At 48.1% G+C, this 15,207-nt stretch overlaps 1 protein-coding gene across 1 annotated transcript in view; it reads left to right on the top strand.

Moving 5' to 3' along the window:
* Window positions 1-2,215: 2,215 nt before the first annotated feature.
* Pitx2 (paired like homeodomain 2) overlaps window positions 2,216-15,207 on the top strand; it is a 19,724-nt gene continuing 6,732 nt past the window's right edge. The window contains exons 1-2 of the mRNA XM_029563842.1: window positions 2,216-2,467; window positions 6,180-6,235. Coding sequence (XP_029419702.1) covers window positions 6,190-6,235 — 46 coding nt within the window. The 5' untranslated portion in view covers window positions 2,216-2,467; window positions 6,180-6,189. The remainder of the gene's footprint in view (window positions 2,468-6,179; window positions 6,236-15,207) is intronic.

Below are 15,207 nucleotides of genomic sequence, written 5' to 3'. Positions count from 1 at the left end.
GAGAGAGAGAGAGAGAGAGAGAGAGAGAGAGAGAGAGAGAGAATGAGTCCATTATTAGAGAGTCTGGGGAGCCAACAAAAAAACAACCCATCGAAGGGCAGAATGGTAATGACTGTTCCATAGTTTCTGGTCTGGTAAGACCTGGGTTAACATTTGAGGGACTTGTTGATAATTGATTTTCGAAGACAGCAATAAAAATACTCAGAAACAAAGAGGAAATGAAAATTTTAAATGACACGTGGTTATTTTCCTCCTGTTTCCCTCTCCTTGCATAGCACTGTTTTGAGTTTCCACTGGGTTAAAAATAAAAAGTCTGAGTTTTCATGGATATTACAAGAAGGTTAGAAATGGCTTAAAATGTAGATTTCTCACCAGTTTTCTTCATGGCTGAAGAGGCTAACTCTTCCATAAAATGAGTCCATCTGTCGACTCTTAGCTATTTCAAAGTGAAGGGACTTGGCACTCAAAACAAATTGAGCAAGTTTGTTTGCCTGTTTTTACTGCTAACTCCAATGAATTCAAAACAGGAGTAATTCAAGAAAACACAGAACATGTTCCAGACAGGCCCCAAATGTGAGCAGAGCACCTGTGTGGGGGTCCTGCCTGAGTTTAAATGGTAACCTTTTTGTCGTGCATACATTTTATGCTCGCTCTTCCAAGGCGTTATTGTATTTTACTTAAATGAGGTGAATTGGTATATTGATTTAGGAAGCGCAGTATAAGTTAGAGAGAACTTTGCTCTCTATTGGGGGACCAAGGAGAAAGGCTCTTTAATGGAGGATCTGATTGGGTTCTGTTCCCAAGCAAGCTTTCACGGTGGCAAGAAAACCCGAACCCACCAAGTATGACTGCTCTCTGACACTTTCCTAATACATACATTGACAGGGTGCCCTTGAGATTGAAGCGACTTTGTCCCAAATGCCTGGAAGCCGCGTTCGCACCTGGTCCTCCAGGCGAATCGTATTTATAGCCCTTCCACTCAAAGGCAAAACAGAGCCAAAATATCCTGTTCACTACCAAAATACACAGTCTTGCTCAAGTCAGAAAATCGGTTTTTGAAGTAGGGCACACTTTTAGGGTGGAACGGTCCCTCCAACCTTAATATTCCAGGCTTTAAAGAGCGAATGTGGACGTGGGGGACGCTTCTTCCCCCTTCCCCACCCCCATAATCGTGCAATTTAATATCCACTCCCGTCAGGAACCTTAACCTCGTCATTTTAAAAAATGAGATATCCGTGACCCGGCGTGAACTTGTTGAGTGTAGGTACAGCAGAGGAAATTCTAGACTCCGAGAGTCCCAGCCCTGTGCAAGAGATCCCACCCGGAACTGGTCTGTGTGTGGCGGTGCTTATCTGCGCTCGGACAACCGGAGCGCCCCTGGTCCACCCTCTCAGACCTCTGCCCCGGCCCTGGCCGCGCTGGAGTCCGGGCCTTCCCAGGCTGACCAGTCTAACTCGGTCATGCGCTGAGTCTGTGACCCTCCTGCCTTCCGCCGCTTGCTCACCCCATTTTTCCAGTTTGTTCCCGGTCATCCTCTTCTCCCCCTCACATCCACCCACCTCCACTGCTGTGATCCGTGGACCTGTCGCTTGCCTCCCACTGGTCTGGAAGTCCCCGGGTACTGTACCCACTTCCCTCCACTCCGCAAGCCTGAAAGGAGGTCACACACGCACGCTCGACCCGCACTCGCAAACCCAGGCACACTGCCCTTTGTTTCATTCCACGGGCCACTTTCCTGCCCCTGCGTCCTCAGCCGCCCGGATTTTGCTCCCCACGAGGAGGTTTCCGTCTCCCCAAGCTCCCGCCCCTCGCCCTGATTCAGATGGGGTCCGGGTTGGGCGCAGGACCCATTTTCCTGTCTCCATCATTCCCTCCCTCTCAGTCCTCCCTTCCCCAGGGGAGTGCGTGCCAGCTCCAGCCCAAGCGTCCAGCCGCTCCCAGGGCTTCCACCTTCCGGGGCCGCGTCCCGGACAGCGGCCGCCGGCGGCCCTCGTGCCTCGCTTCCCCGGCTGCCAGCCCGCCGGCCCTCCTGCCCGCGTCGCCCCTGCGCCCCCGCCCCCACCGCCGGCCCCAGCCCCGCTCGCTCCGGGATCAGCAGCCACAGCCCGGCCTACCGCCCGCCCGCCCGAGCGCCACTGTGCACTGGAGTTTGGTGGAATCTCTGCTGACGTCACGTCACTCCCCACACCCGAGTCGGAGCCGAGGCGAGAGAGAGGGAAGAGAGCGAGGGAGGGGAGAGAGAGTGCGAGAGCGAGGGACCGAGCCGGAGAGCAGCAGCAGGAGGCCGCCGGCGACGGCTAGAGCCGAGCCGCCCGCCCGCGCGCGTGGACCCTCCGGGACCGCAGCACCCGCGCCCGCCCCGCGCTCCTCTCTGCTGTCGGGCGGCGGTGCGGCCCGAGCCCCGGCTGGCCGGAGATCACCCCGGGAAGCGGCGGCACGCCGAGGCGGCGGCTCGCTCCGGTAGCCGGTAAGTGGAGGCCCCCTCTCCCCAGAGCTGTGAGATAATGCGAGTCTGGAAATTGGTTCCACTTCGGAGAACCTTCGCGGTAGGTGATTTGTGGCTCTCCGGGCTTCGTTCCTCCCGAGGTAGCGCAGTTGGCAAACATCTTGCAAAGCCGAGTTCTTTCGTCCCCAGCCACAGACCCTGTAAACAATCCTGCCGCGAGCTGAAGAGGAGTGAGAACCGTGGTTGCAGGTTCCAAAGGGGAGTCGCCCCTGAACTCTCGATGCCAGCCGGGCACGGAGAAATCCTCGGGCCGAGGATTAACAGACTCGAGATAAAGGGCTGGGCACAAAGTTTTCAGCCACTGAAAGATTAGCCCCTTCCCATTATTGCCATTAGGACCGAGATTTCTGTTAGTGACCTCTCAGGCCCAAAGCTTTACCTGGGAGCCGGGTCTAGATGCCAAGCTCGCACAATTACTTCGGCTTATAAATCCTTTAAATTGATCGCCAGTCAACTGCAGCCTTCACGAGGTGCATTTTTTAAATGGATACAGGGGAGAGAGCTATTTTCCAACTGGTAAGGAAGAAAAATATTGCGACTCCAAAACCCGAGAAATAAAGGTTTTTTTAATCCAATTTAATCATCTTCCCTAAACAATTTAGAAATCAAATTATCAAAAGGTGCTGCGATTTTTTTTTTTGTTTGTTTGCTTTTAGTCTCTTCTGTGAGAGTATTGTGTTTTATTAAGATAAACTAGATGGAGAAAAACTTTACTATGAATTACAGTAGGAAGTCATACAGTCTAAAATACTTAATGAATACATAATCTGATTTAAAGAGATTTCTTTGCATCCCTTTCAGACTAATCAGAACTAACGATGCTTTTTTAATGTGAACTAGTACATTTGAAGAAAGATTCATCCAAAATTTATATACCAATAATTTCACAGAAACAACACACTTAGCCAAAATGGTTTGAGATTTTTTTTGTTGATGATGATGTAAACTAAAGTGAGCGCAACATTCCAATAATCAAACTTTACTGAAAAATTCAACTACCCCTTATGGGGTGTTTTGCTTTACATCAGCAAAGCTACGCTTGAGTTATTTCTGTGTTTTGTCCTGTAAGTTCAGCATATCTGTCTTCCCATGTCCTGAAGCACAGATTCCTCTTAGTTTAAAAGAAGGCTTACACATGGTGAAATACAGAACTATGGTGAAGCGGTATCTTAATTTTCTTAAGTGATTACCCACTGCAAATTAATTTACTGACTAATCACACCAATTTAGTTCATTTCAAAAGTATGCCCTCATGCTTTTTATTTTTTAAACTTTTCATTAATGCTTCTGCTGTGGGATAAGAAAGTAAATGCAAAAGGGAGAAATGGGCTTTTGTAGTTACTAGAGTTAGATTTCCCCTTCAGTTTCATCTTGTGCTCCTCATCAAAAATTATTTTTGAACACACTGTTTTATTGCTTAGAGCTTGCCTGGGTACCTTGCTGTGAATGCTAATTGCTGTGTAGTGCTTTTTTTAAAAATTTTCATGCAGTATATTTTGATCATGTTTAGATTCTTTCCCATACACATCTCCACTTAATAATCACCTCACTGTAGATTGTAACCTATTACAACACACACACACACACACATATATATTCCAACCAGGATATAAACTTTGATGTGAGAATAAGTTTGAATCAGAAAAAGTCCTATATCTAAATTTTTGAGATTAGCCATCTAAGCCAGTGGCAGTGAAATTTGTCATACAAGAGTTGAATTGATAGGCCAAGTTTGATAATCGGCAGACAAGAATTGAAGATACCTTTTCTTAAAAAGATTATCTTCCTCAGTAATTTAGACTGAATCCATTTATTAGTCCTGGTCATTATATGAAACATAAAATTAAAGTCCCGGGGCTCACTTTGCTGCAAACCAAATCCTCATCCCCAGTCACAAGGACATATAGGAAGGAGAGAGGGAACACGCCTTGACCTTCTTTTCTGTCCTTAGAATGGAATCCTACCAACTCTTGAAGATTTGCTTCCTATTGCTTTGTTTGGTCTTCAGTACCAAAGACTGCAGATGGGGATGAAGGTGTAGTGACTGACTTTACACCCACTGATCAGATCTTTCTTCTTTGTATATTTCATTCCTTAAAAAAATAAAAACTATTTGCAGTTACCATCTGCAACGCCGTGACTACTGGCTAATAATGCAGCCAGTTCAGATATATATATAAAAAACAAGATTACAGAACCGATGATGACATGCAAATTTCCCCCGAAATTATCATAAGTAAACATTTGAAGTCTGGACTAATAAAATCCCATCTGTGTTACTTCATATCGAGTTAGTAGAAAGCTGTGATAATGAATTTTGTAATATCTCACGAACAGACATCTCAATCAGGGACTAATCCTGTGATTTTACTGCAGAATCACTAAATCTGGAGCCACCAAACTGCTACTTCTGGGCCCATGGGCCCACAAGGATCTGCAGAGTCTTCATCCGGGTGCTCAGTAGCTGGTGGGGAATCCGTGCGGATCTCCACTCTGGGATCCCTGGGGTACCTCACCGAGCGGCCCCTCCTCCAAGCAGCGACCTTGGCCTGAGCCCCCTGGAGCCAAGATTGCTCCTGGAGAGGCCAAGGAGCACAGGAATGCAGCTAGGGCCAAAACTAGGCCCACTGCTCCCTGCCCGACTTTGCTCTTCCTGCAGCCCTGCATAGCCGGCACCCACCCCCATCCCGGGCGAAATGCACCCTCCGATGATCCGATCACCCTAGGTAGTGAGAGTCTAGAGCCGAGACCAACGGGGCCTGGGGAACCCAGCACCTTCTTTCTTTCCTTGTCTGTAGAACCTCTCCCTTTCCACCCCTCGATCTAGCCCTCCGCCCGCCACCCACCTCTCCCGGCTTGCCTGTGGCAAAGTAAGCAGGCCCTGTCAAAAGCCTGGCAGCCCGGTCTATGGTTGGAAATTTGAAAAGGAGCTAGCTTGCCTGGAAGGGGAAAGGAAAGAGCTGGAGGAGCAGTTTCCCCAGTACTCTTTCTAGGGGCTCGGCGGGCCCCTCCAGAACCGCTGGCCCAGGACTGCAGTCCTGCTCAGTCCACGCGTTTCTCAGCTCTGTGATCTTAAATCATACGTTAGGGTAAATAAATGGCCGCTTGAGTATCTCCAGGGAAAAGTGTGTCTAAATATGGAAACGCGGTTCCTGGTGCAGGAGAGGCCAGAAATCAACTCGCTCCAGAAGCACCCTAGGCCAAGGGTCCCTTCCTTTCAGAATTACAGAAAGCCTATCTGATCCAGGGGCGACTGGCTGTGGCGTTCAGCAAATGTTTGCTGAGCTCCAGCTCACAGGCACCGTACTAAACAGCGTCCTTCCCAAAGACACTCTACCACCCCAAACTGTGTATTGGCTTAAGGTTGCTCCCCAACCTAGACACCCTTGAACGAGGTTCAGAACCCCGCAGTTTTATTGGCCTCTAACATTCGGGCCTCTCTCCTGCCACTGAGGATCCCTGCAGGTAAACGTTCGGTCGAGGTTCCAGCTACGAAGCTGGGGTCCTGCTGGGCAGCCCGAAGCACCCAGGCCCTCGAAGCCTGCTCGAGTCCCAGACCTAGTGGGCGCTTGACAGCTAGCGTTGATCTTGACCTCCCACAGCAGCTGTCGCCGAGCCTCCTGCTCCCGTCCGGCCATCTCTTCTCACAGCCCTGCTTTTCTTCTTTCTGCAGGTAACGGGGAATGGAGACCAATTGTCGCAAACTAGTATCTGCGTGCGTGCAATTAGGTAAGAGCCCGCTCCTCCGGAGACTGCGCCACGCGAGCGCGGTGAGAAGGCACCCGCTCCACTAGAGGCCCCAGCTTTCTCGGGGACGGGGGGGGGCAGCCTAGGCGAGAAGGAATTAAACTGGGACAGTCTGGCCTCGCCCTTTGGGGGAAGTTTGGGCTGCGGTGAACCGGTGTGGAAGGCCCCAGGCAGTCGAGTGACCGAGTGACTCGGGAACGCAGGGACAGAGCACAGCTGCGCTGGGTGCCGGGGGCATGCACCCCCACCCGTCCCTCTAACTGGGTTTTTGCTCTGTCCGCTTTCTCCTCCGTACCGCCTCGCTCCCCGCCCCTGCCCCGGCCCGGGGCTCCTTCCTTGGTGTCCCTCGCCACCGCACGTGGGACGGATCGCGCGCGGCCCAGGCGTGCAGCCGGCAGCTTTTGAATGCCTCTTCTCCAAAGACTCGGACATCAAAAAGGTCGAGTTCACAGACTCTCCCGAGAGCGGGAAAGAGGCAGCCAGCAGCAAGCTGTTCCCGCGGCAGCATCCGGGCGCCACCGGTAAGGCCGGGAGAGAGGCGGTGCGCCGGGACCCCTCGGGGATGCGGGCGTCGGGTGCAGCGCAGGCTAGCGAGGTGGCCGCCAGCGGCGGAGCTTAGACAGTTGGCCTCGGGGTAGAACGCAGAACAGCCGTCCCGGGGACTTTAATCCCCCCCACCACCGTGATACTGCACTCCCGAGACCCGACACCTCTCCCTTTCCTCTCCCCCTGTGGTCGGATCCCGGGTGCACGCCTCTGCCTACCTCGGCCGCTGCAGCTGGCCTGGAAAGTGGTCCAACAGCGACCTCTGTCGCCCGCCGAGTCCCATTGCACGCAGCACCACCAGGGCCCGCGCGGTCCCTGAGGCTCACAGCCATGCCCCACCCAGGCCCCTGGGTGCCGAATTGATCGCGCGCGGCAAGGACAGGAAAGTTGTGTTGGTGAAGGTTCTCCTCGGCCGGCAGGGAGAAAGGCCGAGCCAGTGACTGTGCGCCGCAGCCGAGGATCAGACGGGACCCGCCTGCTGTGCTGGCTACCAGGCCTCGGGTGATGTGCTTGCCTGACTAGCTGGTTTCGCCCTAGAAGAGTCTGTAGGCTTGTTGGAAGGTTAAACCGTCTTCCACCCACGGCCACGGCCTTGGCTGAATTGAAACCTCCTTTAGCGATGTGTTATTTGTATAAGAGATGAGGAGGCTTTTATATAAAATACATGTAAAACTCCACTTTACCTTTTCTCTATTTTCTGGGTTTTCCAAGCTCCTAATAAATAAGTGCCTAGCCTTAGGAGGTTGTTGACCTTTGATAGTGGAAGGAGATAAAGCTCCCCACAGCATTCGGGCCACTAACCCCCTCCTTCCGGATTAAAGTTTAAGGATACAAATGTAATGTGTGCCAGAGGGGGTCATTTGGGATTCCCATCAAGTAAATAAAGTGTATTACTAAGAAAAAACAAAAGCCTTCTCCATGTAGCTGAGAGGAAAGCATCGTTTGTTGAAATAAAACCTCTAAAGTGAACTGCAGATTCACCGGTCCGACCCTGCGGTCGTCCTGCTGGGCTAGTTAAAAGCTCACTTGTCCGGGATTAACCCCAAGGGGTTAAATGGGGGCAATGCAGAGATAATGTCGGGTGATTTCTGTCATTAAGATTGTGTTAAATTCTTCTTCTGTTTGATAGTCGGTCGTAAAAATAAATTATTAGACCCGAGAATGTTTGGGATATGGTTAAAAATCAAGAGCAGCGATGACTCCCACGGAGAACGCTTTGTGCAAGCTGGGTCCCGGCTCTGGCCAGAAAAGGGGAGCTCCAATCTGGCTTTACAGGGGGCAGGGGAGGGCCGGCTGCGGCCCAGATGAACGGATCTTACCCCCTTTGCGCTGGGACCCGTGGGGTTTTGCCCCCACTTCCACGCCACACCCAACCCTGATTTCATGACCCAAGAATGGTTTCTGGGGGCATGTGGCCTGCTTGCGAGTTGAGAGACACAAGGCCCTTTTGAGACGTTGGTGGTGGGATAGTAGGTGAACGGGAGTCTGAGACCCAATAGAAGCCTGTCCCTGGGGCAAGGGTGCTCTTGCACATTCGCTTAAAAAAAAAAAAAAATGTGAGAAAGAACAGAAAAAGAAAAAGGAGAAAAAAAAGAAGAAAGAAAGGAAGGGAGGGAGGGAAGGAAGGAAAGGGGAAGAAGAGAGGGAGGGAGAGACAGGGAGAGAAAGAAATAATGGATTGTTTTTTCTTGGCCCTCACTTCGGCTGGGGTTATTTTAGTGTGCCTTTGAAAGGCTCTTCTCCCACACTGCCAATATGTCTGTTTCTAGGTGTGTTTTTCTACCATTTGGACCTAAGAGAAAAATTGCTGCCCAAACATGTTTAATGGCAGTAACTTAAAAGAGGTAATGTGATGGGAAGAGATACCGAAAACCTTTATTTTATTGGCTTTTAGGGAACTGGTAGACCAAAACACAAAACAAAACAAAACAGACCATCGAATATGAAGGACAGAATCACTGTAGGAGGGTCACAGAGTTCAATACTCTTTGGGGAATCATAAAATAATTTATGAAATACGCAAACTGCTGACCATGCTTGCTTTTAAAACATGAAGATTATTTTCTGTACTTTTTAGATTTTCTTTGCTTTTAAAAAGAAAACATTTTCAGTGACTTGCTATTACTGAGAGAGCCTCCATGGTCTATGTTGGCACCTCCCTCTCCTCACACAAGTATCCTTTCTGCTTCATCCCCTTAAGGGAGGTCAGCTAGGAGAGCCCAGGTCTACAACTAGCTAAGCTGGGCTTCTAGATAACAACTCCCCCTCCCCCAGTGCATTGCAAGCCCCTCTCAAACCCTGAAAGTCCAAGGAGTGTGAAGGGGGTTTGCAAGAGGTTAGCAGAGGAACACCCAGAGAGTGGAGCTGCTGTGCTGCCTTCCTCTTCCCTCAAAGGCACAGGAGGTCCTCTGAGAACTTCTCAAAGGAGCGGTTGGGGAAGTCTTAAAATGGTCTTAACCTCCAGGAAGAGGACAGAGTGATATTTCTTTGTCAGTGATGCAGATGTGTTGGGAAAGCTGTTCTAGATTGGGGCAGAAATCCAACAGCAGAGCTGCTGCAGGCTTGGTCCCAAAGCCTGGGCCGTTTACCTTGTGACAGGAGGCCGGACCTCCCATTAATTTTTAAGTAGTTTTGACAGAGTGGCTGAGCTGAAAGTCCCAGGTCTTCGGCCTTCGGAAAGGGGACTCAAAGGTCCCTTGCAGATTCCCTAGGTCACCACCCACTCCTTCTCCCACCATAGCAGTTCAAATGGAGTGTCCTTCGGAGGACGAGGGTAACCTCCGGCCCTCGGGTGGCCACAGAGTCCCTCCTTGGCCCCCATTCATTCAATCAGCAGTGTTTGCAGAGCACATGCTACGTGGACTCCTAATCTACCCGCAAAAGCAAATAATCCTGTTTTTTCTTCGCCGTCAGGAAGCCACTTCAGTGTGAGATATTCTCTACCATCTAAACCAGAGAAGGAAGGTGATGTGTGCAAAGGCAGACAGATCTTGCAGTGACTAGGAGGCAAAGGATGAGATGCTAACTGAAGGAGGCTTGACACTTGAAAAAGCAAAGCTGGGTGGTGATGGTTGTCCATTTTCTTTTCCCCACCTGGATACCACCTCCACCACCATTAAATCTGCAGTTCGTTGGCAGAAGCCAGCCTCTTTGCCTTGCAGTTTCCAGCCCCCAGCGGGAAACTGTACCAGCTGTCCAGGTAGTTAGTCCCCGTGGAGCCCAGGGAATTGATCTTTACAGGTTCGTTCCCCCTGACCGCCTCCTTTCATTGGCACTCAAAGTTTCTTTAGAAGGGTTCTGCTCTTACTCCTTGTGGGCAGACTGCTGTTAATATATGCAGCAGTTGTTAGAGTGACTCCGGGGAAAAGGAAATGTATAAGGAAAGCTTATTCGTGAGCAGGAATATACTAATGGAACAATCTGATGTCTTCTTAATCCTATGTAAAAAGCTTTGTCGTCTTCCTAATATTGACTGAATGGGTAATTAATGGCTCTTCATCTACATGAATACCCTGTAATCCAAGATAGGCGAAAGACAACAAGCCCAAGGTAGAAGACAAAAGGCCCAACTGCAGCCACATGCCCCTCCCCGGGTCTCCTGTAGGGAAAATTTCCTCTCCTCCCCGGATGAGGCTGGAGCAGGGAAAAATTCCCTTTCTGGGCCACACTGAGCACACAGCTCCTGGCTACTCAACTCTGCTCTACAGTCCCCTGCTTTTCTCTCTCCAGCTCTTCTCTCTTTCCTCTTCTTTCTCATGCCCACATCCAAAAGTCCTCCAAAGGATGCCAGTCTCCAAAGTGATTGGAGTGATTGGTATCACTCTATCAAAGTGATTGATAGCACACAAGGTCCCCCAAAGACTCAGCTTGGACCAGACTTCTTTTGGATCTGGGACACTCCTTCCTTTCACACTGGGTTAAGTGCTTAGAGATCATAAGGACTAAAGAGCTGGAGGTGGAAGGAAGAACGTTCTGGAGACAGCAGGTGTACAAGTGTGCGCCTGTGTTAGAAACCATCAGGAGCAATGTGGAGACAACTTCTTTGTGAGAATCTAACATGAAGAATGCCCCAAATTTTCCCCACATGTTTTTAGCAGGCTGACATTTTAATTTAAACCTTTAGAAGTAATATATTACTTGGGTTACTACAAAGAGGTGGGTTCCCCCCGCCCCCTGCTTTTATCAGCTGACAGCTTTTAAAATATTATTTCACTAGGGAAATAATAGCTTCATCTCAGATTATAGGTGGGTATTTTTGGATTTATGTGATTTATAGTCACCATGGCAACTAATGCTGAAGGTTAGCTACCAGCATGTCTGGGAGAGAGAAAACAGCAAGGAGAGTGAGGGAAATAGGAAAAGTGGGTGAACAGGACTTGGGGAGGGAATGAAGAGAAAGAAGCGTGCTCTAATTGTTTTTTTTTAAAAAGAGTGACTTCAGTTAGTGCCTTACACTTCATTCTGCAAACCTCCGTCTATTTCATTTCCCATTCTTTCTCTCTGTCCCTTTCCCTGTTTCCTCTCTCTTCACCGTTTCTCCCTTCTTTTCCCCTTCCCTCTCTTTACCATACCTCTAAAGCACATTTAAACTGCACCATCTGATGATCTTGCTTAGTTCCTTAAATGGTTGCTTTCTAGAAAGCTAGTGCTTAGAACCCACCAGGCACACATGCGCATGTGAGCAGGCATTAGCAACTACTGGCTTAGTGGTGTCAATATCCTCCAATTCCCTCTTTTCTCACTGGACAGTGATGGATATCACCCACTAGCATGGCCCCCTAACATCTCCTGGGGTGGTCACCCCAGACTTCAAGAGGTTGAGCAATTACACTAGAGCAAAAGAGGGGCAGAAACGTGCATACTTTTTGCAGGGATGCAAAGAGGATAGCTCAGTATACCGCTGGGCTTCTGATCCAGTGTAGAATCAACCCTTTTAACAAATCATCACTTTTTTTGTTGTTGTTGCACTTAGGGACTGAGAAAAATCATCCACAGTGCAGTTTTTTAATTTAGGGACTGTGAGCAGAAAGGATCTTCACTAGCCTGGTTTGTGAAAAGCTGGGCAGTGCAAAGAGGAGACAAAGCCATTTCTTGGGGCTGGAGAAATGGGTCAGCGGTTAAGAACACTGGCTGCTCTTGCAGAGGACCGGGGTTCAATTCCCAGCACCCACATGATGGCTAACAAGGCTCAGTAACTCCAATTCCAGGAGATCCAATGGCCTCTTCTGACCTCTGAGGGCATTGCATGACCCAGGAGCACCTACCTACATACAGGCACTATACTCATACACATAAAATAAAAATAATAAATATATTTAAAATATATAAGAAATCATTTCTAGAGAGGAATGAAAGGTCTCCATGTGACCTGTGCCTCACACTTTACATGTGCTCACACTCACAGCCTATCATGTGGCCAGCAGCTGAGTTGAGTTGGGGTGGGCCTTTTGAGCTAGCCTGGCCTGGGCAGCACAGCCACGCCTCTTAGGGCCTGACAGCTCAGGGAGACATCAAATTGAGCCATCTTCCTCAGAGTTCTGAGGATAGATTCTTTCCAAAATTTGAGGATTGTTGATTGGGTCCCAGCCCATACTCTAGAGCAACTACCAAAAGTGGCTGCCCAGCCCAACCACTCACTGGGATGGCCAGAGGGAGTTTGCTCAACTAACGCTAAAGAGTGTGAAATTAAATAAGACTTTAAGACCAGTAATAGGCGGCAAATAGCAGCTCAAAACATGCCTGACCCTGTGTCACATATTTCTCTCCTGGAGGGTCTTTCTTTGAAAGAGTAGCAAGAAAACCCAGTTGAGGCGACCCCTGGTGCCTCCTAGAGTCAAAACCTCAAGCTAGCACCAGGCTTCCTTTCCTTGGCCATAACATAGCATAGCATAACAAACATAACATAAGGTACATAACGAGGCCATACTTTTGCTTTTTTTCTTTCCTTTCTATTTTTCTTTTCTGGTTTGAAAACGTCTTTAATGAAGGCTGAGGTCATAGTGATTTTTAGAGCCATTCAAGAAGAATCCAGTAGAGACCACAATAGTGCTAAACTCAGTGAGTTCAAGATTTTCCTTCCAACCCCTTCCTCATTTCTGTCACCTGCGCCTGTCCCCAGAATTGATCACCAACTCCACTGAGAAGCATTTCTTGGTCTCCACCCTCTCATATGTAGACCAGTGTGTTGGTGTTTTGTTGCCACCCCTCAACACCGAGGGAGACCCTTGTTGGTCCCTAGAAGATTGTCAGTATTGCTTGGCATGTATAAAATAATTAGAAGAGGGTCAAGATTGACTGGGGAAAGTCCTCAGAGGCAGAGGCAGAGGCAGAGGCAGGCAGATATCTGTGCGATGGAAGTAAGCTCTAAACCAGTTGGAGCTACAGGGAGACCCTGTCTAAAACAAACAAATAAAAAGACTGACTGGGAAAATGCAAAGAAATTTTGAATGAGTTGTGTGTGTGTGCATGTGCGTGTGTGTAGCTGTATATATGTACACACAGATGATACATGACTTCATTTTCACTCTAACCAGCATTTTCCATGTATCATATGTCTCTTTTTCTCTTGACCTTAAGGGTTCCACACAATTTTTAATTTTCATCTATTTAGGTTTCTTGGATGCCTTTGCATCCGCAGCCTTTCCAACATCTCTCATACTTCAGCACTACGGGGTCCCTTGAGGTTTTCATCCATTTAGGGGTCTGGTTGAGGTCCTCCTCATGTGTCCATTCACCAAATGAAAGTTCTACCAAACAGCAGAAGCACTAGAGCTTCAACCCAAGGACTGTGGGGTTAATGAATGCTGGTCTAGAAATCTATACGCTCTCTGCAGCTTCTTAACTTGCCAGGAAAAAGAAGTTTTGAAAAACATCTTTGGCCTCTTTTGAAGCAAAGCGTATGCTTACTGAAGTGGACAATTTTTCATTCTTTGATGCGACGGAGCCTGTTCATGAAATGCAGCATTAAGGGGTATGCTATTGTGACACCCACAGTTACGCTGAGGTTTAAAGAAGAAACTGGAATATGATTAGTAAACACATTGGGCAGAAAAGAGCTAGATTCATGTTGACTTAGTTATAGGTCATCGACTGGCGGTGCAACGGGAGAAAATATTTACTTTACACATATACTTTATGATCTTGAGGGAATTAGAGGAAATTCAATAAGAAAATGGCTAGAAACATTTAAAACCCTTATTTAAAAGACTTAAGCAAATTAGAGTCTTATCAGATTAAAAACCACTACAAATGTAAGAGCATTGTCTTCAGTGAAACGCTGTGGGGTCTGAGAAGGAGATTCGCCGCCAAATCTCAGGGATAAAATGCGTCATTTAAGCACCGGGTAATGAGTAGAATGTAAATTAATTTAACCTTCTTTACTAACAGGCTGCTGGTGTAATATGTATAATTTAGTGATAAGATTGCAGGACCTAATATAGCTGCTGTATGAGCCTCTGTTAATACAGACCTGCCACAGGGGTATGTGTTCTGCCCTGAGCAGGTGTGTGTGTGTGTGTGTGTGTGTGTGTACCTGCACATGCATGCAGTGATGTGAAGTGTGAAAGGGTTAAAATGGAAAATGCTGACTTAATGCTTACTCTAAAGAATGTTCTAATAGTGAAATTCTTGAAGTGGTATGATAGTAGTGGGAAGAGACTGGAAAATAATTCTCATTTGGTTCTTTGGACTGTTCCAAGTGTATTCAAAATGGGAAAATGAGGAAGGAATTGCTGATGGCCTGGGGGGCAACGGCAAAAAGACAAATGTCACAAATGTATTTGTAGTGTGCTTCGTCTGCTCAGTGCCACACTTAGTTTTCCAATCTTGTGAACAAGGACTAGGAGGGCGTTTGCTGAAGCTATCTTACACTGGCGTTGCAGATCATTGACTGTAATGTTAAACAAATACACGTTTAGAGATGATAGCACTAACTCCACAATAAAACAATGGCCAAAGCCGAGATTCTGGGGAAGTACTTGGTGCTTGGTGCTTTTCAACTGACCTAGGCTAGGGCAAAAAGGACTCTCTGACCTCCCCCCCCCCGTTTCGCTGGATCTCAAACCCAGGTCCTCTTTAGCACTGGGCAAATGCTCCACCATGGAGCTATACCCCCAGTCTTACAAAGAACTTAAAAATTTTTAATGTCTTTTGAAGTTATTTCTTTAGAATTTAAATTTGCTTTGCAATAATGCTGCACAGTGTTGATGCCTACAAAAATGATTTATTTTGTTTTATACAAATGAAAAGGGTTTGCTTTTCCTAGTTGGGTGTTCTAGGCCGTGTCCCCTCTTTGTGGTGAAAGCCTACTGTTTCTGCCTATTCGTGCTTGAATGAGTCAAGATGGCCACGAGTCCTCCAGGAAAAGAAAATGACTGTTAAAAATTATCCTTGAAATTGGTTATTTGGCA

The sequence above is a fragment of the Nannospalax galili genome, unplaced genomic scaffold (assembly GCF_000622305.1).
Source record: "Nannospalax galili isolate Female #2095 unplaced genomic scaffold, S.galili_v1.0 scaffold216, whole genome shotgun sequence".
NCBI classification, from domain to species: Eukaryota; Metazoa; Chordata; class Mammalia; order Rodentia; family Spalacidae; genus Nannospalax; species Nannospalax galili.
Note: the sequence above shows the minus strand (reverse complement) of the source record. Positions and strands in the feature narration are given on the sequence as shown.